This window comes from Salvelinus namaycush, chromosome 12 (genome assembly GCF_016432855.1).
Source record: "Salvelinus namaycush isolate Seneca chromosome 12, SaNama_1.0, whole genome shotgun sequence".
In the NCBI taxonomy this organism is placed as follows: domain Eukaryota; kingdom Metazoa; phylum Chordata; class Actinopteri; order Salmoniformes; family Salmonidae; genus Salvelinus; species Salvelinus namaycush.
In genome coordinates this window covers 22,193,404-22,218,239 of record NC_052318.1, presented here as the reverse complement: position 1 = coordinate 22,218,239, position 24,836 = coordinate 22,193,404, and the positions used below count along the sequence as shown (strand labels likewise).

The 24,836-nt window shown below is 42.9% G+C and overlaps 1 protein-coding gene across 1 annotated transcript in view; it reads right to left on the bottom strand.

Moving 5' to 3' along the window:
• The window catches only part of LOC120057431 (ubiquitin carboxyl-terminal hydrolase 28-like), a 29,707-nt gene extending 12,591 nt beyond the window's left edge, over positions 1 to 17,116 (bottom strand). Inside the window, exons 1-16 of the mRNA XM_039006055.1 lie at positions 17,048 to 17,116; positions 15,408 to 15,555; positions 15,248 to 15,329; positions 14,730 to 14,892; positions 13,113 to 13,199; positions 12,547 to 12,705; positions 12,329 to 12,399; positions 8,611 to 8,687; positions 8,178 to 8,326; positions 7,920 to 8,047; positions 5,448 to 5,543; positions 4,917 to 5,125; positions 4,300 to 4,497; positions 3,886 to 3,956; positions 3,008 to 3,236; positions 10 to 312 (exon numbers count right to left, since the gene is read on the bottom strand). Of these exons, the coding sequence (XP_038861983.1) occupies positions 10 to 312; positions 3,008 to 3,236; positions 3,886 to 3,956; positions 4,300 to 4,497; positions 4,917 to 5,125; positions 5,448 to 5,543; positions 7,920 to 8,047; positions 8,178 to 8,326; positions 8,611 to 8,687; positions 12,329 to 12,399; positions 12,547 to 12,705; positions 13,113 to 13,199; positions 14,730 to 14,892; positions 15,248 to 15,329; positions 15,408 to 15,555; positions 17,048 to 17,116 (2,239 nt within the window). The remainder of the gene's footprint in view (positions 1 to 9; positions 313 to 3,007; positions 3,237 to 3,885; positions 3,957 to 4,299; positions 4,498 to 4,916; positions 5,126 to 5,447; positions 5,544 to 7,919; positions 8,048 to 8,177; positions 8,327 to 8,610; positions 8,688 to 12,328; positions 12,400 to 12,546; positions 12,706 to 13,112; positions 13,200 to 14,729; positions 14,893 to 15,247; positions 15,330 to 15,407; positions 15,556 to 17,047) is intronic.
• Between the last annotated feature and the right edge of the window lie 7,720 nt (positions 17,117 to 24,836).

Here is a 24,836-nt window from a genome sequence, read left to right as displayed (position 1 = left end):
CAGACCAACCTCCAGATTCCACAGCTGGTATAACAACCGATTCTGCCACATGTTCCTGTTCTCCAGTCGGTTCCTGGGCTGCGCCAGATTGGGGGACTGGTTTTGCTGGGTCGTCTTTACTGGGAGCACGAGTGGAGGTGACGGCTGCTGTGGGAGAGACCGGCTCCTCCTGTGGCTGCTGGCAGAACTGGTCTTCCCACTCCTTGAGCTCCTGCTGGAACCAGCGGTTGTCCTCGCGCACGTATTGCCTGAGGATGGGTGGCAGGGAGTCCATGGCCCGCATGACCTGGCCTGTCTCGTCATCTGTGTCCTCTGTTGACATAAATATCATAAATATAACAAATCACAATGCGCTAACTGATAACAGTCAATAGTAACCTAAACTGCTAAGCAGCAAACAGTGAAAAACATTATGTAGATAAACCTGTCAGGTCTAAAAAAAACTAACACCTGGTCAGGCCATGAATATATTAATCTATTTATGTATAGATCAAGAGAAGCAGTTACAGTGTTGACAGATATAGCAGGTATACACAATATGACCAAAAGTATGTGGACACCTGCTCGTCGAACATCTCATTCCAAAATCACGGGCATTAATATGGAGTTGGTCCCCCCTTTGCTACTATAACAGCCTCCACTCTTCTGGGAAGGCTTTCCACTAGATGTTGGAACATTGCTGCGTGGACTTGCTTCCATTCAGCCACAAGAGCATTTGTGAGGTCAGGCACTGATGTTGGGCGATGAGGCCTGGCTCGCAGTTGGCGTTCCAATTCATCCCAAAGTGTTTGATGGGGTTGAGGTCATGGCTTTGTGCAGGCCAGTCAAGTTCTTCCACACCGATCTTGACAAACCATTTCTGTATGGACCTCGCTTTGTGCACGGGGAGATTGTCATCCTGAAACAGGAAAGGGCCTTCCCCAAACTGTTTCCAGAAAGTTGGAAGTACAGAATTGTCTAGAATGTCATTGTATGCCTAAGGGGCCTAGCAAGAACCATGACAAACAGCCCCAGACCATTATACCTCCTCCACCAAACTTTACAGTTGGCACTATCCATTGGGACAGGTAGAGGTCTCCTGGCATCCGCCAAACCCAGATTCGTCCGTTGGACTACCAGATAGTGAAGCGTAATTCCTCACTCCAGAGAATGCGTTTCCACTGCTCCAGAGTCCAATGGCTGCGAGCTTTACACCACTCCAGCTGATGCTTGGCATTGCGCATGGTGATCTTAGGCTTGTGTGCGGTTGCCCGGCCATGGAAACCCATTTCATGAAGCTCCCGACGAACAGTTCTTGTGCTGACGTTGTTTCCAGAGGCAGTTTGGAACTCGGTAGTGAGTGTCGCAACCGAGGACATACTATTTATACGTGATACGCACTTCAGCACTCGGCGGTCCCGTTCTGTGAGCTTGTGTGGCCTACCACTTCTCAGCTGAGCCGTTTTTTCTCCTAGATGTTTCCTCTTCATAACAGCACTTACAGTTGACCGGGGGCAGCTCTAGCAGTGCATACATTTGACGAACTGACTTATTGGAAAGTTGGCATCCTATGACGGTGCCACTTTGAAAGTCACTGAGCTGTTCAGTAAGGCCATTCTACTGCCAATGTTTGTCAATGGAGATTGCATGGCTGTGTGCCTCAATTTTATACACCTGTCAGCAACGGGTGTGGCTGAAATAGCCGAATCCACTCATTTGAAGGAGTGTTCACATACTTTTGTATATATAGTGTACATACAGTATAGGTATGGTTAGATACTGTATATGTAAACAGCACTGTGACATGTCAACTTGAGCCTTCTAATTGGCGCTGGGCTGGGGCTTGATACTTGCCCAGGGGCCAAGAGTACCTGCGGTGGCATCTGTGTGCTCAAAGAGACATGGAGCTCTGCTCGCTGGACAGTGCCAGCAGGCAGTCCAAATTAATTTAGCTGATGTGTTTTTGGTCCATGGAATAAAAAAAAATGTTTATCCTTTTTCTCCCCAATTTCGTGGTATCCAATTGGTAGTGTCTACTGTCTTGTCTCATCGCTGCAACTCCCGTACGGACTCGGGAGAGGCGAAGGTCGAGAGCCATGCGTCCTCCGAAACACAACCCAACCAAGCCGCACTGCTTCTTGACACAACGCACATCCAACCCGGAAGCCAGCCGCACCAATGTGTCGGAGGAAACACCGTACACCTAGCGACCTGGTCAGCGTGCACTGCGCCCGGCCCGCCACAGGCGTCGCTAGTGCGTGATGAGACAAGGATATCCCTGCAGGCCAAACCCTCCCTAACCCAGACGACGCTGGGCCAATTGTGCGCCGCCCCATGGGCCTCCCGGTCACGGCCGGCTGCGGCAGAGCCTGGGCTCGATCCCTGGAACACATTTGATTTGATTTATTAGGATCCCCATTAGCCGACGCCAGTAGCGACCGGGGTCCAACATAACGAAAAAGACATTACAAACAAAATACTTTACAATTTACATACATTTAAAAACATGAACATGTAGTGTGTGTGTGTGCATCTATCAGTTAAACATACATGTCAGTACATACACACATCAAGTATGTCACATGGGGGAGAGGCGTGCCACGAGGTGTTGCTTTATTTGTTTTTTGAAACTAGGTTTGCTGTTCACTTGCACTCTATGAGATGGAAGGGAGTTCCATGCACTCATGGCTCTGTATAATACTGTACGTTTCCTTGAATTGTTCTGGACCTGGGGACTGTGAAAAGACCCTGCGTCTGGTGGGGTAAGTGTGTGTGTCAGAGCTGTGTGTATGTTGACTATGCAAACAATTTGGAATTTCCAACATATTAATGTGTCTTATAAAAAAAGAGATGCAGTCAGTCTTACCTCAACTCTTAGCCAGACTGACTGGCATGCATAGTATTAATATTAGCCCTCTGATTACAATGAAGAGCAAGATACTGGCAGCAAGCTGATAGGTCTGCTGTTAGAACCAGTAAAGAACCATAGCTAGTTTCTCAGTGGAATGGGGAGGAGGGAAATGGGTACCTGTGATGAGGTGAGGCAGCCTGTCGTCAATGTACATGAGACAATAAGCACTGGCGTTGGTCATGCCTCCGTACGAGTCCCTGACCAGCTCCTCCCAGGAGGACTCGCTGACGATGACATCGTTGTACTTCATCCAGCGCTGGTTGGCGTGGTCGTAGATATAAGCCCAGTAGTGGCCGGCCGAGGCTTGTCCCTCGTGGACGAGGACGGCGTGAAGCCTATACGGCACCTTCACACGTCAAACAAGGTTAGGACCAGAAAAGTAAAGTTTCAGCAGAATCTTTCTGTATTGGCCGGTGCATATTCAAACAAGAATTTTAGGTCCCGAAAATTCAATTTTCAGCAGAAATCTTTGGTATTGACACATTACACATTAAACAAAGGATTAGGACAAAAAAATGTTTTGGCACAAACATTCTATAGTTGCTTCTGCACACATCAACCAAAAGCTTTTAATAACTTCTGCTTTGTTACTAGCATAGTATGCCATGACATCCATCTCATTACATATACTGAACTCAATCCATTCTTGTTAACTTCTCATGACATTCAACCCCCATGTATTCTCTGTTCCCACCCACAATTGTGCTGCATTGTGATAATGTACAAATACTAAGGCAACAATATCAAACTCATTGCCAAAGGTAACATGTAATAACGTTTTTCAGTGTGTGGGATACTGTTAATCAGTATAGTCTCTTGTGACCGAACATTAACATAATGCCAAATCAAGTACCTGACAAGATTTGGGACTTGGTTCCTAGATTAATCATTATGCAATGTTTGTTACACATGTTCAACCTGACAAAGTGATATTAGTGCATCTCATGCTTTAACCTGACAGGGACTGTCAGATGGATGAGTACGAGGGATCTTACCTGACACAGGCTGTTATCCGAGTACATGCCCTCCAGTGCTTGGCTGACCCTGTCGATGCTGGCCTTTAGCTCTGAGCACCAAGACACAGACACACAGATCAATGCAGTGCACCTGGGACCAGGATAGGCTGTCAGCTCATGAAATGTACAGTAAATGAGCATGATCAAATATAGCTTCAAATCATCTTTAAAAAGTTAACTTGCCTCAGTGAATGTAATTTCTCAATCACTACAGATATACCATATAAATCAAGTGCTATTCGCATGTCAAATTGTCATGGGATGTATCCATTGTTAAAATGTTGGTGCTATGCATATCTTACAGTGTGTCTTTAATGTACAATAAAAATAAATAAACTTGAACCCAAATACAGAGAGGTTATCATTAGTGAATCCAGGTGTAAGTCACTGTACCGTTCATGTTGATCTCCACCTCTGTCCTCCAGCGCTGCAGGCAGGTCTTGACAAAGCGCAGCTCCTCCTCGGTCACACTGTGGGGGGCTGGGTGAGGTGGGGTGTCCATGGGGGCTCTACACTGGGTAAAGGGCTTGTAGATAGGTGTCCTCTGGCCCGAGGGGGGCTGCTGCTGGCAGGTGGGGCTGTCGGACAGGCCTGTGTCTCCTGGCTCCTGGCACTGACTGAGGAGACCCACAGAGGAAAAGCAGGATATCAACAAAAATACAGTAAATACAGTGATTGATGTGCTATACACAGGCTAACAGGTAAAACATTATAGGGTTTTGGTCAATTTCATTTCAGAAATGAAATGGAATAAATAGAAATCTACAGTATTTCATATTACCCATCATTTTTTACTACATTTCAAATGTATGAACTGATTTTCAATAATCTCCTGAATTGACTGATTCACATTGACATTCTAGGTAGGAAAACATCAAAGTGTTCAGCTCTCTTCAGCAGCTGCACTGCAGTCATATTGAGTAACATGGAGTACCGGTAAGTAATGCAAGACTAGATATTGTGTAAGCACATGAAACTAGAAATTCACTCATAGCCTTGACTAGTGAGACGCAGTTGTCCCAGAGGTCCTTGCCTGGTGTCATCAGGGTTGCCCTCTGTGTGCTTGGTGTTGCTCCCGGAGGGAGTGGGGGAAGAGGCAGCCAGCCTCACATCTTCAGCTGGGGACACACTGGTGGGCTTGGTGCAGGCGAACTCCAACACGTACTGTAACATGTCCGCCAGTGGATACTTTGTCGGCCCTGAGCCATAGTTTCTGTAGCTGGAAACAGAAGGAGACAGAGGTTGAACTGACTGTACCCAAACAATTACAAGCAGGTTTCATCAATAACATTGTCAGTCATGACTCATGAGTAGGACATTTCCTACCTGAATCAAACAACTAATATTATGGGACCACTATGTGTATGACAGTTTTATACTAACTCATGATTAATTCACTCTCAATGGACACATTTGGAGGTATCCATCCTGTTGCAGTCATCACTGACTTTTTTAATGAAAAAGTATTAACTAAAATAACACGTGAACAAACCTGATGTGTCACACTGCTTTACAAACAGTAACCTCAATAGTAAACTCACCACTCCAGTTTCTGCTGCAGGACTATGAGCTGCTCCTTCAGTCTCTTCACTTCTTCTCTCCTGTTGTGGGTCTGCTCATTGTTCTTGTGAAGGTATCTGTTCGCATACAGTAAACTTAGTTTACCACAACAAAAGTTTATTTGACTCTGGTTCCCCACTTACAGTATCAACATTACAATGCAATACAATGCTCAGTCTAAGTGAATGCCGATAGTTGAAGTCGGAAGTTTACAAAAACGAGTTTTAATGACTCCAACCTAAGTGTTTCAACCACTTCACAAATTTCTTGTTAACAAACTATAGTATTGGCAAGTTGTTTATGAAATCTACTTTGTGCATGACATTTCTCTAACAATTGTTTACAGACAGATTATTTCACTTATAATTCACTGTATCACAATTCCAGTGGGTCAGAAGTTTACATACACTAAGTTGACTGTGCCTTTTAACAGCTTGGGAAATTCCAGAAAATTATGTCATGGCTTTAGAAGCTTCTGATAGGCTAATTGACATAATTTGAGTCAATTGGAGGTGTACCTGTGGATGTATTTCAAGGCCTACCTTCAAACTCAGTGCCTCTTTGCTTGACATCATGGGAAAATCAAAAGAAATCAGCCAAGACCTCAGAAAAAAGAATTGTAGACCTCCACAAGTCTGGTTCATCCTTGGGAGCAATTTCCAAAGGCCTGAAGGCACCACGTTCATCTGTACAAATAATAGTACGCAAGTATAAACACCATGGGACCAGACAGTCGTTATACCGCTCAGGAAGGAGACTCATTCTGTCTCCTAGTGATGAACGTACTTTGGTGCGAAAAGTGCAAATCAATCCCAGAACAACAGCAAAGGACCTTGTGAAGATGCTGGAGAAAACAGGCACAAAAGTATCTATATCCACAGTAAAACAAGTCCTATATCGACATAACCTGAAAGGCCGCTCAGCAAGGAAGAAGCCACTGCTCCAAAATCGCCACAAAAAAGCCAGACTACGGTTTGCAACTGCACGTGGGGACAAAGATCATATATATATTTTTTAAATGTCCTCTGGTCTGATGAAACAAAAATAGAACTGTTTAGCCATAATAATCATCGTTATGTTTGGAGGAAAAAGGGGGAGGCTTGCAAGCCGAAGAACACCATCCCAACTGTGAAGCACGGGGGTGGCAGCATCATGTTGTGGGGGTGCTTTGCTGCAGGAGGGACTGGTGCACTTCACAAAATAGATGGCGTCATGAGAAGGAAAATTATGTGGATATATTGAAGCAACATCTCAAGACATCAGTCAGGAAGTTAAAGCTTGGTCACAAATGGGTCTTCCAAATAGACAATGACCCCAAGCATACTTTCAAAGTTGCGGCAACATGGCTTAAGGACAACAAAGTCAAGGTATTGGAGTGGCCATCACAAAGCCCTGACCTCAATCCTATAGAAAATGTGTGTGCAGAACTGAAAAAGTGGGTGCGAGCAAGGAGGCCTACAAACCTGACTCAGTTACACCAGCTCTGTCAGGAGGAATGGGACAAAATTCACCCAACTTATTGTGGGAAGCTTGTGGAAGGCTACCTGAAACATTTGACCCAAGTTTAAATTGTTTAAGGCAATGCTACCATATACTAATTGAGTGTATGTAAACTTCTGACCCACTGGGAATGTGATGAAATAAATAAAAAGCTGAAATAAATCTCTCTACTTTTATTCTGACATTTCACATTCTTAAAATAAAGTGGTGATCCTAACTGACCTAAGACAGGGATTTTTTTTACTAGGATTAAATGTCAGGAATTGTGAGAAACTGAGTTTAAATCTATTTTGAGAAGTTGTATGTAAACTTCTGACTTTCATTGATTATAAACTGGGTGATTCAAGCCCTGATTACTGACTGGCTGACAGCCATGGTATATCAGACCGTATACCACGGATATAACAAAACATTTATTTTTGCTGCTCTAATTACCATGGTCACCAGTTTATAATAGCAATAAGGCACCTCTGGGGGTATTGGTACAGTATATTGCCAATATACCACGGCTAAGGGCTGTATCCAGGCATTCCACATTGTGTCATGCATAAGAACATCCCTTAGCCATGGTATTTTGGCCATATACCACATCTCCTCGGGCCTTATTGCTTAAATATAAACCATCACACTACCTCCACAGCGACCTGAGAGACTGATCAACAACTACAGGAAGCGTTTGGTTGGAGTCATTGCAGCTAAATGTGGCACAAGCAGTTATTGAGAGTAAGGGGGCAATTACTTGTTCACAAAGGAGCACTGGGTGTTGCATAACGTTGTTAATGTAATAAATGAAATAAGTATGTAATTGTTGTGTTATTTGTTCAGTATAAAAAAATATGCAAAAGTTGAGAACATTTCAAAGGGGGCATATATATATATATATATATATATATATATATATATATATATATATTAGTTTTTGTTTTTTCTCAAATTAATATCAAACAGCTCACCTGTCCATATATATGATTTGTGGGAATTCCAGTTTCTTATGAATCTTTTCTGGGCGTCCTAAAGACTGGTTGAACTCAAACCTGGACAGTTCAAAGGTCAACACTGGTGGTAACTTTGAGAACCACCTCTGGAACACAACAGAATTCACATTAACATTTCAATTTCTATCTATATTACATTTACATTCATATGTATTTGGCTTAACATTCACATCAACTTTCAGAGTAAACATAAAGCTAGGAGTTTGGTATGCTCACCTCGCTGCCAGACGAAATGGTTTGATCCAAATGTAGGGCTTCAATCTCCCCCTCTATCATGGCGCCTTCAAGACATTCATCCAAGTTGTTGAAACCGTTCACTTGTAAGGGGTACTGGCCAAACTGCTCGATGTTGGATAAGGTCTTGCCTACACATTGTCAAACATCGATGTGAATTGACAGAAAAAATAAGGATTGCATAAGGGTCAGGAGTTTTTCTTCACCATGTGACCTCAGCAGGAAAAACTATGGCGCCTACTTAAAGGCTATATCAGATTACGACTAGTCATATAGGGTCATAGCCAAGTATGATATGATAGTGACTACGGTCATAGCCTAAAAACAAGCTTTTCTTGGTCATGTCAGGTGATCAGGAAATACTTGAGGCCCTACAGTATGTATAACCAAAATGAAATGTCCATTCTATACTTACCCGCATGAGTTCTCTCTGCCACAAATGTCCCATAGAACAGCTGAACCATTGGGTTTTCTTTTTTATCTTCCGGGCTGCTAAAGATAAGATCACATTTATACCTCGAGCAATTCAATATCTGATTTCCTGTACTTCAAGACAAATAATACTGGTACAGTAATAAGAATACGTATTATATGTTCAGTACTGGAATGTCAAATAGCTTAACAAATTACCATAGCTATGATATCTTAGTTAGCAACAGGGGAGCAACTTTGGTTTTAGTACCAGCCAAAAGTTTGAACACACCTACTCATTCAAGGCTTTTTCTACATTGTAAAATAACAGTGAAGACATCAAAACTATGAAATAACACATATGGAAATAATAACAATGTATAACACAATGTAGTAAACCAAAAAGTTTTATTTTTTTTAAATCGAAATATATTTGAGATGAGATTTTTCAAAGTAGCCACCCTTTGCCTTGATGACAGCTTTGCACACTCTTGGCATTCACTCAACCAGCTTCACATGGAAAGCTTTTCCAACAGTCTTAAAGTAGTTCCCACATATGCTGAGCACTTGTTGGCTGCTTTTCCTTCACTCTGTGACCCAACTCATCCCAAACCATCTCAATTGGGTTGAGGTCGGGTGATTGTGGAGGCCAGGTCATCTGACGCAACACTCCATCACTCTCCTTCTTGGTCAAATAACCCTTACACAGCCTGGAGGTGTTGGGTCATTGTCCTGCTGAAAAACAAATGATAGTCCCACTAAGCGCAAACCAGATAGGATGGCGTATCGCTGCAGAATGTTGTGGTAGCTATGCTAGTTAAGTGTGTCTTGAATTCTAAATAAATCACCTACAGTGTCACCAGCAAAGCACCCCCACACCATCACACCTCCTCCATGCTTCAAGGTGGGATCTACACGTTCACCTACTCTGCAACTCACAAAGACACGGCGGTTGGAACCAAAAATAAAAAAAATCTGACCAAAGGACAGATTTCCACCAGTCTAATGTCCATTGCTCATGTTTCTTGGCCCAAGCAAGTCTCTTCTTCTTATTGGTGTCCTTTAGTAGTGGTTTCTTTGCGGCAAGTCGACCATGAAGGCCTGACTCACACAGCTTCCTCTGAACAGTTGAGATGTTGAAATGTGTCTGTCCGTGAATAATAATAATAATTTTTTAGGTTGCAATTCGACTCTAGTGAACTATTATCCTCTGTAGCAGAGGTAACTCTGGGTCTTCCTTTCCTGTGGCGGTCCTCATGAGAGCCAGTTTCATCATAGCGCTTGATGGTTTTTGCGACTGCACTTGAAGAAACGTTCAAAGTTCTTGAAATGGTCCGGATTGACTGACCTTCATGTCTTAAACTTCTTATGGCTGAGATCCCGCTAACGGGATCGATATGACAACAGCCAGTGAAAGTGCAGGGCGCCAAATTCAAACAGAAATCTCATAATTAAAATTCCTCAAGCATACAAGTATTTCACACCATTTTAAAGATACACGTCTTGTTAATCCCACCACAGTGTCCGATTTCAAATAGGCTTTTCGGCGAATGCACCACAAACGATTATGTTAGGTCAGAGCCAAGTCACAGAAAAACACAGCCATTTTTCCAGCCAAAAAGAGGAGTCACAAAAAGCAGAAATAGAGATAGAATTAATCACTAACCTTTGATGATCTTCATCAGATGACACTCATAGGACTTCATGTTACACAATACATGTATGTTTTGTTCGATAAAGTTCGTATTTATATAAAAAAATCTCAGTATACATTGGTGCGTTATGTTCAGTAGTTCCAAAAACATCCGGTGATTTTGCAGAGAGCCACATCAATTTACAGAAATACTCATAAATGTTGATGAAAATGCAAGTGTTATGCATGGAACTTTAGATACACTTCTCCTTAATGCAACCGCTGTGTCAGATTTCAAAAAAGCTTTACGGAAAAAGCAAACCATGGAATAATCTGAGTACGGCGCTCAGAGCCCAAACAATAAAAAAAAATATCCGCCATATTGTGCAATCAACAGAAGTCAGAAATAACATTATAAACATTCACTTACCTTTGATGATCATCAGAATGCACTCCCAAGAATCCCAGTTCCACAATAAAGGTTTATTTTGTTCGATAATGTCCATCATTTATGTCCAAATAAATCAGTTTTCTTCACGCGTTCAGTACACAATCTAAACTCACGAAGCGGGGGCAGGTCCAGGCAAAAGTTCAGACGAAAAGTCATATTACAGTCCGTAGAAACATGTCAAACGAAGTATAGAATCAATCTTTAGGATGTTTTTAACATAAATCTTCAATAATGTTCCAACCGGAGAATTCCTTTGTCTTCAGAAATGCGATGGAACAGAGCTCGCTCTCACGTGAACGCGCATGGTCAGCGCATGTTCAGCTCATGGCAGACCTTACTCAATCCCCTCTCATTTGGCCCCACTTCACAGTAGAAGCATCAAACAAGGTTCTAAAGACTGTTGACATCTAGTGGAAGCCTTAGGAAGTGCAACATGACAAATATCCCACTGTATCTTCAATAGGGAATGAGTTGAAAAACGACCAACCTCAGATTTCCCACTTCCTGGTTGGCTTTTTTCTCAGGTTTTTGCCTGCCATATGAGTTCTGCTATACTCACAGACATCATTCAAACAGTTTTAGAAACTTCTGAGTGTTTTCTATCCAAATATACTAATAATATGCATATATTAGCAACTGGGACTGAGTAGCAGGCAATTTACTCTGGGCACCTTATTCATCCAAGCTACTCAATACTGCCTCCAGCCATAAGAAGTTAAAGTAATGATGGACCGTCATTTCTCTTTGCTTATTTGAGCTGTTCTTGCCATAATATGGACATGGTATTTTACCAAATAGGGCTATCTTCTGTATACCAACCCTACCTTGTCACAAAACAACTGATTGCCTCAAACGCATTAAGAAGGAAAGCAATTCCACAAATTAACAAAACACACCTGTTCATTGAAATGCATGTGTTACTTAATTTCATTCATTTCTACAATGTAGAAAACAGTAAAAATAAAGAAAAACCCATGAATGAGTAGGTGTGTCCAAACTTTTGACTGGTACTGTATGGTACTGTATATACATACAGTACCAGTCAAAAGTTTGGACACACATATGGATATATATATAAATAAAACTCAGCAAAAAAAGAAACGTCCTTGCACTGTCAACTGCGCTTATTTTCAGCAAACTTAACATGTGTAAATATTTGTATGAACATAACAAGATTCAACAGACATAAACTGAACAAGTTCCACAGGCATGTGACTGACAGAAATGGAATAATGTGTCCCTGAACAAAGGGGGGGTCAAAATCAAAAGTAACAGTCAGTATCTGGTGTGGCCACCAGCTGCATTAAGTACTGCAGTGCATCTCCTCCTCATGGACTGCACCAGATTTGCCAGTTCTTGCTGTGAGATGTTACCACACTCTTCCATTTTAAATCCAGTCTGATAAACACTCCAAACAGCCTACCCAACCGCTCAGAGGCGCATACATGGTCCTAAAGCACACAGGTGCCTCATTTTGTATCACATTCCAATTATTAAACTGGGGGGGACAAATATGTAATTTCAGAATGTGGGGGTGATGTCCCCCCTGTCCCCAGTGAAATTTGCGCCCCTGGTTAGCTATGACGATAAATGTGTTTTCGTACAGAACTGACTGTTGGGATAAAATCCTTGACTTACTTTCCATTAGCAGCCAGCTGAAAGGCATCTTCAAGCCAGTCAAGGAGTTTGTGGGTGAACTCACTCACATCCTAGAATGAACACATCTGAAATGAACATCTTTGTATGCAAAGCAGTTGATGTAAAGGGGTGGCCATGACCCTGGTGTGTGTGTGTGTGTGTGTGTGTGTGTGTGTGTGTGTGTGTGTGTGTATTGGCAAGTGTGTATGTGCGTATACCTGTTGGACCTCAGTGTGTACCTGTTGGGCCTCACTGGATCGGAAAGCATCTCTCAAAAGCTCTACGGCAGCAGACGGGTCCACAAACCTGCGAGTGGAGCCCACCATGAGAGCAAAGAGACAGCGCAGCTCCTGCATGAAGGCTATGTTCCTCTTGTCCTGAGAACACATGCATACGTTAGGCTTCTCTTACTTCACAGAGCTGCACTGGAAAACCTGGGCAACACTTTACTGTTTTCAACAATATATCTTCATATGCAGAGGAGTCCATTTAACTTTGTACTTACACTTAATAATAACATTCATGAGCCTTTCTTATAAACGTATATACATTTTTATAACATTTGATTATAACATGTAGCCTACACTGTTTATAAATTGTTTATCAATGCTTCTTCATGGAAGTTACTATTAAGTGTTAACCACTATCTTTATGCACAATGTATAACTCTGTAGTCTAGTTTCCCCTCTAACATCAGCCAGACATCCCCTGACTCTTCAGCCTCTGGGACACAAAGGTCCAGTCTCTGTTCCTCAGGGCTCCTGGCTCTCCATTGGACACTCACCGAGTGGCTCTTACACTTCTCCAGGATTCGCTCAGACAGGCAGTAGTTAAGTACCAATCTGCGGAACACGGGCAGGTGGAACAGCGACTGAAATAAGAGACAAAGATGATAGAGTGACGGAAAGGTGACCTGTCTTTTCGTGTGTAAAAATGTCATTGTCGAGGATACTTATGGAGGTTTTAACACACGAGAGTCACAGTTAAGCAAACAAAAGAAAATACCATTGAGATAAGGGTGATGGTAATTTTCCTCTCATAACAAGACGAATAAATGAGATAATCTTCTCTTTATATTAGTGACAAGACACTTCATCGATGCTGGTGAGCCATAGTGTGTTTTATTGCTAACTCTGTAACATATACAACACAATGGAGCCTTTTGTGCAGTTTTGAAGAGACAACAATATACCCACGTTTTTGATCGCATTAGGCCTATGTGTCTTCTCAACTTTCTCGTTTCCCTGAAACTTAATTACAGATGATCACAATCTTACTGTAAAGCGTACCACACCAGATACCATAGAAATATGAGTACACAGCCACATGCATTCATACAGTGAGTCTCAATCAGATAACTACTTTCTATGGGTAAATTGTGATGGAAAGAGTAAAATAAAATGATGGATTTAAAATGGAACAACTTCAAATGACTTCTCAGCCACTCAAAATGTGTGCATGCATTGCTATCCACTGATGATATTTCCTTTGGGTTTTAGTGCTTTAAATCGATGTGGCGCATATCTTAACGAAATTAAGACAAATGAGCATTCCCATTTGGCCTAATCTACCGATATAAACTCATTTCAGTCCAGGCGGCAGAGTTCATCGCTTGCTCTATCATCACAACACTGCACTATTTAATTACCCTTGCAGTCTATCAATATCAATGAAGGCTTGAATTTCAGCAGAGCCACCTGATAGGCCCAGCTAAATTTAGTCTGGAATGGACTCTTAATAGAATTATTGCACCAAGAAGCTTTTGCGTTTGGAAAGTAAAAACCCTTATCCCACCACTGCCCCTCATCTTTCCCCATCCTCCTGGTATTACCGACAACTCAATTAACACAATATGGCTTGATTGTGTGGTAACAGGTTGAAAATAAATCTTCTCCCTCTATTTGCCAGAAGTCAACATCGTTCAGCAAATTGGACGGAAAAACAAACATGTGTTTGGAGCCTTCTCGCCTAGTGGTAATATTTTGAACCGATTCACACCAGAAGTCTTGAAAGGTTTTGGAAAACTGGGAGAGGTTCTAAACATGGTCATCACATATACACAAATTAGGAGGTGGTGCAGAAAGTCAAGGCCGTATTATAGAGACCAAAGGAGTCCAAGTGATTCTGCAGATTCTGCAATACAAATACAACCTTTACTGTACGACATCAACCTTAGTAACAGCCAGGACCTGACTGGTGATACAACAGGTGGTCTTAAATGACAAAGCATTAACAAGGTCCACAGTACAAACCGCAAATGTTATACTTATCTTTTTATCCTGTTCATCTCACTGGCACAATTCTCTTTTTCTGTGCATACTTTTTTATATTTTAAAGATCAAGCTCCAGAGCAGACACTGTTAATAACTGTGCATTAGTGTGTATATTGTGTGTACCTCACCTGTATGACAGCACTGAACCAGCAGGTGTTGCCCACATTGCGGATGCCCACGGGCCACTCCTCCTTACGGATCCAGTCTGCAGGGCTGCAGCTCTCTCCTTGGGCCTCGCAGCGCTTCCTCTTCACCCGTGCAGCGCTGTCCTCCACACTGGCCTCCAGTGCCCTGGAACACACCAAAACATGCCACTCCTCAACTGTAGACAATGGTCTGATTGATAGTTTCACCTGGGTTGTGTTCATTAGGCACCAAATGGAAGAAAACTGACAAAAATGGGGAGGGAATCCAATAAGAAATGCAAATTTTTGTTTTCTGTTTCAAAACATTTTCTGTTGCTTGCTCTTATGAACAAGACCCTGGTTTTCCTTTTTTGTTGATGTTATCTATTTCTCATACTGTACTTCTGTGTTCACTTCAGATATTATAACCTTTTAATTGAGAGATGACTCTCAATTGGTTACTTCTTTCAGCAAGAAAACAGCAAGCAAAGGGGAAATGGTGAGGTACTGGATGACTATACCTGTTGAGCTCTCTCTCCTCTGCCTGGGATTCTTGCAAGCTGAGCTCAATGGCTGTCTGAAGGTCATCTTTAGGAGGAGCACCTGAGGACAAACATTGGGAAACAAATTATATTTTATGTTCATCACAAGACCCTCAGTATTTTGCTCCTTTCCTTAGACTTTCCTTCCCAACTTCCGGCCTACCTTTCTGGGCCCCCCAGGCCTCCCTGTTGACTTCTGTGGCTGGTGTGTCCTCAGTCCCCTGGCCCTCCTCTGGCGGCTGTGTGGTCAGCAGCCCAACAGCATGGCTAATGTCCCCCTGACTGGCCTGGTATCAGAGATATAAGAGTAGGCATTACAATGTGTCCTTTCCAAGAACTCCCTGGCCCGGTGCCAGTCTGTTTCTGAATTTGATGATAACTCTGACAAAGGACAGAGCAGCTAAAGCAGAGATAAACTGGCACAGAGGCAAGTGGCTACCCCTAACCTTAAGTTTGACCTCTACGTGATAGAGTCCTTCTAATGGATTTGTTCCCGGGGACTAAGCCCATGAAAGAGCCGGCTGACAAATATGTCTAACAATATAATTTATTTTGCCTTTTTAAGTACGTAAGTCGCTGAAAACTCTTTTGCAACAACGACCTGAAATCTTCATCGCTCAAATGTACAATATGAGGGTTTCCCTCCATCTAGTTCATGCTCATTGACAAATGGTGTTGGCATGACATCATCTCACTGTTTCCTTCTTAGACACTACATCATTGGTCTCTGACATGGCCTACAGCTAATGTCATGTCACAACACAATTAATCAAATGTCAAATCAAGTAGACATGTGGTAATAAAAACATTTGTTCCCTAAGTGTCTTCAGGACCTACCTTGAAGTCCTCTCATAGTGTCATTGAGACAGTCCAATCATTTAGCTGAGAAATTGCTTCTACCAACCTTAGGCCAGACATGGTACTCTGGTCCCCTTCACGAAAGGCTGTGTACATCATAGAGCTCACAGTCCCGTGGGAAAACTCTGTTGAAGAGGCCTACGAGCGTAAGAAACTGCGTTACACAGAGTTGGCAGCAGACGCAACTCAGCGTGGCTGGAATGCAAAAGTCTGGCCAGTTGAAGTGGGATGCAGAGGATTCGTGGCTTCTTCAACCATCAGGTTGGTGAAAGAACTTGGAATCCATGGACAGGCTCTGCGGCAGACCGTCAGAGCAGTTTCTCAAGCAGCTGAAAGAGGCAGCCAGTGGATCTGGATCAAACGGAAGGACCCTTGCTGGGCTATAACTTCATGACCCCCCACCCCCACCTGAGAACCCAATTCAGATCTGAGGTTTGCGGTCAGCTGTAGGGCTGGCTCAGGGAAGAGGACGCCCCTGCCTTGCATAGTCCCGTGGGAAATCTTAATTGGGCATGGGACACAAGCTAAGGCTTGATCACCCTTTAGCTGGCCACCTTTGATGAGGGTGTTTAGTGATTAAAGGCCGAAACACCCACTGATTCGAAGGCACACTACTGAGGATGTGTCCCAAAATTGACATCTTAACCCAGTCTAAGAAATAAATCTCCCATGCCACTGTCAATATCACAGCAAATCTCATGTGAGTGCATACATCTATTGGCACAATGGACAGTTTTAACATCTCGTCCCGTGTTTTATGATTCTGGGTATATGGTAGGCCTGGACCACCAAGAAGGAATCAATAAACTTTGAGAGGGCTTAAGTTACTGTCTATCTATCCACAATATGACAACGTTATACCGATTAAGCAGGCAGAACCGAAGCCTATCTGCCTGTCTGTCCACAGTGTTTGGTACTCACATTCAGGGCCTTGAGGAGGATCTGTGGGTCTTGGATGCCAGTGATCTCCCTCAGCTGGTTGATCAGCATCAGGCTCTGAGGAGCGAAAAATGTCAATGAAGAACAAGGCTTTCCATTAACCTGTTGCTTGGGTGAAAATAGTCTCTACAACGAAGGTATGCAATTATTCATATGACCTTCCTGGCAAGATTGGAAAGAGTACACGTTCTAGAGGTTATTTTTCCAGTCCTTTACTTTAAACTGATTAGCGTGACAGAGTATTGCTGAGTAATAATTACTTAGATGAGCTTTGGAGCCCTTTTATTACATTTAGACTTTTTTCTCTCCGGGGCTAGGTTGAGCAGGCTAGTCTCATAGACTAGACGTAAAATAGTAAATCCGGGACACTCAAATAAGTATGATATGTTAGGTTTGGTATGGTTACATAAGACAGAAGGTTACTTAAGGCAAAAGCAAAAATCAGGGTGGTTGATCGGGTGTATAACGCAAACGTCTAGCAACCTAAAGGTTGAGTGTTCGAATCTCATCATGGACAACTTTAGCATTTTAGCTAAATATCTACTTCGCAACTACTTAGCATGTTAGCTAACCCTTCCCCTAACTTTAACCCTTTAACCTATGTGGAAGGACCACCAGAGGGCAGGCTGGTCCCACGGATAGTAGCCCAGCCCGGCATGTGAGTCAAGGTGATCAGAGGCAATTAAGCAAAGCTTACGGCACTAATGACTTATTCTCTTTCCCCTACAAGAGAGAGGAGGGAACCGGCAGTAGGAGAGACTGGAGGAAGAAAAGAGTGTTTGCTTCTACAAAGGAGTAGAAGTTGTCGGAAGTCGGAAGTTTACATACACCTTAGCCAAATACATTTAAACTCAGTTTTTCACAATTCCTGACATTTAATCGTAGTAAAAATTCCCTGTCTTAGGTCAGTTAGGATCACCACTTCATTTTAAGAATGTGAAATGTCAGAATAATAGTAGAGAGAATGATATATTTCAGCTTCTATTTCTTTCATCACATTCCCAGTGGGTCAGAAGTTCACATACACTCAATTAGTATTTGGTAGCATTGCCTTTAAATTGTTTAACAAGCTTCCCACAATAAGTTGGGTGAATGTTGTCCCATTCCTCCTGACAGAGCTGGTGTAACGGAGTCAGGTTTGTAGGCCTCCTTGCTCGCACACAGTTTTTCAGTTCTGCCCACAAATATTATATGGGATTGAGGTCAGGGCTTTGTGATGGCCACTCCAATACCTTGACTTTGTTGTCCTTAAGCCATTTTGCCACAACTTTGGAAGTATGCTTGGGGTCATTGTCCATTTGGAAGACCCATTTGCGACCAAGCTTTAACTTCCTGACTGACGTCTTGAGCTGTTGCTTCAATATATCCACATAATTTTCCTCCTCATGATGTTATCTATTTTGTGAAGTGCACCAGTCCCTCCTGCAGCAAAGCACCCCCACAACATGATGCTGCCACCCCCGTGCTTCATGGTTGGGATGGTGTTTTTCGGCTTGCAAGCCTCCCCCTTTTTCCTCCAAACATAACGATGGTCATTATGGCCAAACAGTTCTATTTGTGTTTCATCAGACCAGGGGATATTCCTCCAAAAAGTATGATATTTGTCCAAATGTTCAGTTGAAAACCTTAGTCTGGCTTTTTATATGGGGGTTTTGGAGCAGTGGCTTCTTCCTTACGGAGCGGCCTTTCAGGTTATGTCGATATGGGACTCGCTTTACTGTGGAAATAGATACTTTTGTACCCGTTTCCTCCAGCATCTTCACAAGGTCCTTTGTTGTTGTTCTGGGATTGATTTGCACTTTTCGCACCAAAGTACGTTCATCTCTAGGAGACAGAACGCGTCTCCTTCCTGAGCGGTATGACAGCTGCGTGGTCCCATGGTGATTATACTTGCGTACTATTGTTTGTACAGATGAATGTGGTACCTTCAGGTGTTTGGAAATTGCTCCCAAGGATGAACCAGACTTGTGGAGGTCTACAATTCTTTTTTCTGAGGTCTTGACTGATTTCTTTTGATTTTCCCATGATGTCAAGCAAAGAGGCACTGAGTTTGAAGGTAGGCCTTGAAATACATCCACAGGTACACCTCCAATTGACTCAAATTGTGTCAATTAGCCTATCAGAAGCTTCTAAAGCCATGACATCATTTTCTGGAATATTCCAAGCTGTTTAAAGGCATAGTCAACTTAGTGTAGTGTATGTAAACTTCTGACCCACTGGAATTGTGATACAGTGAATTATAAGTGAAATAATCTGTCTGTAAACAATTTTTGGAAAAATTACTTGTCATGCACAAAGAAGATGTCCTAACCGACTTGCCAAAACTATAGTTTGTTAACAAGAAATTTGTGAAGTGGTTGAAAAACGAGTTTTAATGCCTCCAACCTAAGTGTATGTAAACTTCCGACTTCAACTGTACCTTTTGGAAGGGGGAAGAAGAGGACAAACCACCTCTTGGGAATGGCCGCCACGGATCCGGACCACTACCCTAAGGGAGCTCTCCACAGACAGATCATTAAGGCTGTGACACACCTGTGATTTATGTTATAGTTTGAAGATACTCGCCGTGTGTTCCTTGTTCTTGTAAAGAAGATGTGTTTTCATTGTGAGGTCATCTTTGATTGTGTTGGAGGGTTTGGGAATAAAGAAATACCTCAATAGAGAACTTTATTCAATTAAGAACCTGCTCCTGACTCGTTTACTCCACCTTTCCGCTTTAGAGAAACCTCAAACGACTTGGGCCGCCTAGCTAGCCTAGCTAACGTTAGCCACTGTAAATTAAAATTCCTAAAATATTATACGTTTTTCAAATTCATAACATATTGAACAAATTGCAATTTGTAACATATCATTTGAAATCGATGATGGACATCCACAAATGAACACATACCATATGAAACTTTACATATCATACTAATTGGAGTGTCCCGGATTTACGTTTTCTATGTTATGTCTACCCCCGAGTGCAGGTTGGGTTGAGAACGAGAGAGAGAGAGCATTCCAAAATTATTTGTGCATATGTCACCTCCAGTCCACATTTCTAGGTCCATTTTTAACTGGAGTAGCGTCTGTGAGGCCATATGAGTCTGAGGCGATATGTTCCACCACCACGTGGGTACTCTAACCCAATGTTTCCCGAACTGGTCCCAGTCCTGTATTTGATCTATTCTAACACACCTGATTAGTTGTCTAGTTGAATCAGGTGTGCAATAAAATATGTGGAATGGCTGAGGGTCACAAGGACCAGTTTGGGAAACACTGCCTTAACCAATTACAAACGTGCCACATTAATGGGATGGGACCAACTGAAACATTCCCCCAAAGCTATGCCCATTGCTACCTGTCTGCCAATTTGCGAGATCAGTTAAGTCTCACCTAAGTCTGCAGACTGGTAAATACCCTAAGTGTACAAAACATTAAGCACATCTGCTCTTTCCATGATATAGACTGTCCAGGTGAATCCAGGTGAAAGCTATGAACCCTTACTGATGTCACTTGTTAAATCCACTTCAATCAGTGTAGATGAAGGGGAGGAGACAGTTTAAAGAAAGATTTTTAAGCCTTGAGACATGGATTGTGTATGTGTGCCATTCAGAGGGTGAATCGGCAAGACAAAAGATTTACGTCCTTTGAACGTGCACGGTGGTACGTGCCAGGCGCACCAGTTTCTGTCAGGAACTGCAACGCTGCTGGGTTTTTCAAACTCAACAGTTTCCCATTGGTATTAAGAATGGTCCACCCTCAAAAGAGATCCAGTCAACTTGACACAACTGTGGGAAGGATTGGAGTCAACATGGGCCAGCGTCCCTGTCCTTGCCCCAAACATGCAATATTAGGAAGGTGTTCTTAATGTTCTACACACTCATTCAAAGTGTACATGAGTCATCATCCATGTATACCTAATACAATGCAACTAAAAGTATTCCTAACCAGCCGTAGCTGAGGCTTTGAAGTGATACACCAGATCAATAGTGGCTAAACAGTTAAAAGAATATGGGCCAGCTAAGAGGAGTGAGGCTATATAAAGCCCTCACCCCCATAACAGCAGGTGGACATGTCAGGGTAACAGTGTGAAGGCAGCCAGACACACAGACCTGGGACCATGCAGACTTATATGGAGAGCTGGGGTCTATCTTAGCCTCTTGGTCAGCCTCTATTTTGGGCCCTGACATGGATAGCTAGCACCTCTGTTTATCATTCCACTCACCATGCCACCAGGGTTTGAGTGACAAAGGCAGTGGCTCTGACATACACAAAAAGCCACCACAGACCCTGGACACAGATGAATGTAGATAGACATTAATTGTGGACAAAAATACAGTTATCGTCATGCTATAAAATGGGATCAAGACATGTTGTTTAAGATTAACTATTAAAAAAATAAAAGCTGATGGGTTTGTGTCCAGTTAAGACACTGGTGTATATGACAGAAAACTGTGGGTATGCATGTTGTTGTAGTGGTTTTGACAGATGACCTTTCTCTGATTACTGTTGTTATTGCAAAGATTGATAGACAATAACACAACTATTTTGCCAACTGTTTGTCGTGATACGTTGAACGAGACAAAATGTCAAACATCTTTGCAGGACAGGATACGTAGTGACAACAGTTTAGAAACACAGAATTCCCCACACGAGGTAATTGAAGCAACCGTGTCATTGACTGTTTCACTGAGGAATAAGGTCGTGTCGTGATATATAATATAGTGTCTGTCCACACAGAAAATGTAGGCTGTAACGTTATGTGTTCTGGTTGCGTTAGTTGTTAACAATCTCATGCAAGGTTAGAGCTTTTGAAATGTCACTTGTCATTCCACTCTGTTACTTAGTGCTCACCGAATTCGTTGAGTTTTCCCCATGTTCACTCTGTTGTTCAACTCTCATGGCAGCAAAACCCGAATTTCTTGTTTATTTCCACAAATGCCTTCAGCCCTACTTCGGAGTCAAACCAACTCCATCTGTCAAAAGAGCCACACACAAGCAAAGAAGAGTGGTGTCCTTGCCTGTCCAAAAAACGGGCGCGTGCAAGCGACGTGTGTGCGCGCGGTTACGTCTGATACAGTATATCAGTACAAGGATGAACTGTTATGAAGTATGTTCACCTATAGGCAAACTGCAGGGGCATCATTTCAGCTAAATCTAGGATATGGCAAAGTGACCGGACGGTGGGGGGATTGAGTGAGGGTTTCCTCCCCAAAATATTTTTTGAAAGCTGAAGCTCATTTATTGCATTTTTACACAATTTTAAAACGCTAAAATGCTATTTGGAGAATAGCAAAAACAAGAAAAATTACTCCAGACATTATCATCGTGGCTGCTGTAGCTTCATTTACATCAGTCAACATGGGACATAACAGCCTACCAACAGGTCATACAGCAATTAATTAGCTGCTACACACTAGCTCAGCATCATGATTAAAAACTCAAGTTTAGTAAATCAATCAGCAGTTAGATAGCCTAACTAGCCATCTACAGCCATCATCCAGCTATGCGCTGGCGCAGTGGCGACCTGTTATTTTTTGTTGTTGCCTGTTTTGCATGTTATTTTGGCATTAATACGTGTCCAATATCGGTTTGCAAACAATGTCAAGATTATTTTTTATTGAGTTAATAAAGCCGCATACAAATATGGTCTCTTTTATTGCTTTCTTGAGTAAGGCAGCTCCAAATTGCAGGTGTTTCAGCTTAGCTCAGTGCTTTCTGTCGTGGAGGGGCAGCCAGTGGATAATAAAGAGCATAGGGGTTAGTAATCTTCTCTAGTTGTGCAGTGATTGGCTCAGTGTTCTGTCATTTATGGGGAACTACGTCACCGCAAAATCTACAGCGAGAGCTATAAAGTTTAAGCCCCCTTGGGTGCTGCCATAAATTTACATTAGAAGTGTCCATCCGAGAATGCTCAAGGTCATTGGCCACAGGTAAGATGACATCAAATCATTATATCTACCGTAGCTTTGATTGGACTGATCATACTTTCAAAATCTTAGTGTAACAGTTTTAACTTTAGTCCGTCCCCTCGCCTGGCACGAACCAGGGACCCTCTGCACACATCAACAACAGTCTCCCACGAAGCATCGTTACCCATCGCTCCACAAAATCCACAGCTCTTGCAGAGCAAGGGGAACCACTACTTCAAGGTCTCAGAGCAAGTGACGTCACCGACTGAAAGGCTATTAGCGCGCACCACCGCTAACTAGCTAGCCATTTCACATCGGTTACATTCACCCCCCTTTCGACCTCCTCCTTTTCCGCAGCAACCAGTGATCCGGGTCAACAGCATCAATGTATCAGTTTAAACTTTACGTCCGTCCCCTCGCCCCGGGCGCGAACCAGGGACCCTCTGCACACATTAACAACAGTCACCCACGAAGCATCGTTACCCATCGCTCCACAAAGGCCTGCGGCCATTGCAGAGCAAGGGGAACCACTACTTCAAGGTCTCAGAGCAAGTGACGTCACTGATTGAAAGGTTATTAGCACGCACCACCGCTAACTAGATAGCTAATGTAACGGATGTGAAGTGGCTAGCAAGCTAGACAAGCAGTCATCTTCATGAATCACGTCAACAATCTACTGGCAAATCCTTTTCAATCCTTGTAATGTGAAGATCTCTCAAATGACTGCCTCGCCTGGTTCACCAACTACTTCTCAGACAGAGTTCAGTGTGTCAAATCGGAGGGCCTGTTGTCCGGACCTCTGGCAGTCTCTATGGGGGTGCCACAGGGTTCAATTCTCGGGCCTACTCTTTTCTCTATACATCAATGATGTCGCTCTTGCTGCTGGGGATTCTCTGATCCACCTCTACACAGAGACACCATTCTGTATACTTCTGGCCCTTCTTAAGACACTGTGTTAACAAACCTCCAGATGAGCTTCAATGCCATACAACTCTCCTTCCTTGGCCTCCAACTGCTCTTAGTAAAACTAAATACATGCTCTTCAACCGATCGCTGCACACACCTGCCCGCCCGTCTAGCATTACTACTCTGGACGGTTCTGACTTAGAATTGTAACGGCAGCCTTCCTCCTCTTCAAGAGAAGAGAAGGTGTAGCAGGGATCGGACCAACACGCAGCGTAGCCAGTGCTCAACATGTTTAATTACGAATAACGTGAACACTTACAACAATACAAAATAACAAAATGTGGCAAACCGATACAGCCCTATCTGGTGCAGAGAAAACACAAAGACAGGAAACAACCACCCACAAAATCCCAACACAAAACAAGCCACCTAAATATGATTCCCAATCAGAGACAACACAAAACACCTGCCTCTGATTGAGAACCATATTAGGCCAAACATAGAAACAGACAAACTAGACACACAACATAGAATGCCCACCCAGCTCACATCCTGACAAACACTAAAATAAGTAAAACACACAAGAACTATGGTCAGAACGTGACAAGAATATGTGGCAACTACAAATACCTAGGTGTCTGGTTAGACTGTAAACTCTCCTTCCAGACTCACATTAAGCATCTCCAATCCAAAATTACATCTAGAATTGGCTTCCTATTTCGCAACTAAGCATCCTTCACTCATGCTGCCAAACATACCCTCGTAAAACTGACTATCCTACCGATCCTTGACTTCGGCGATGTCATTTACAAAATAGCCTCCAACACTCTACTCAGCAAATTGGATGCAGTCTATCACAGCGCCATCCGTTTTGTCACCAAAGCCCCATATACTACCCACCACTGTGACCTGTATGGTCTCGTTGGCTGGCCCTCGCTTCATATTTGTCGCCAAACCCACTGGCTCCAGGT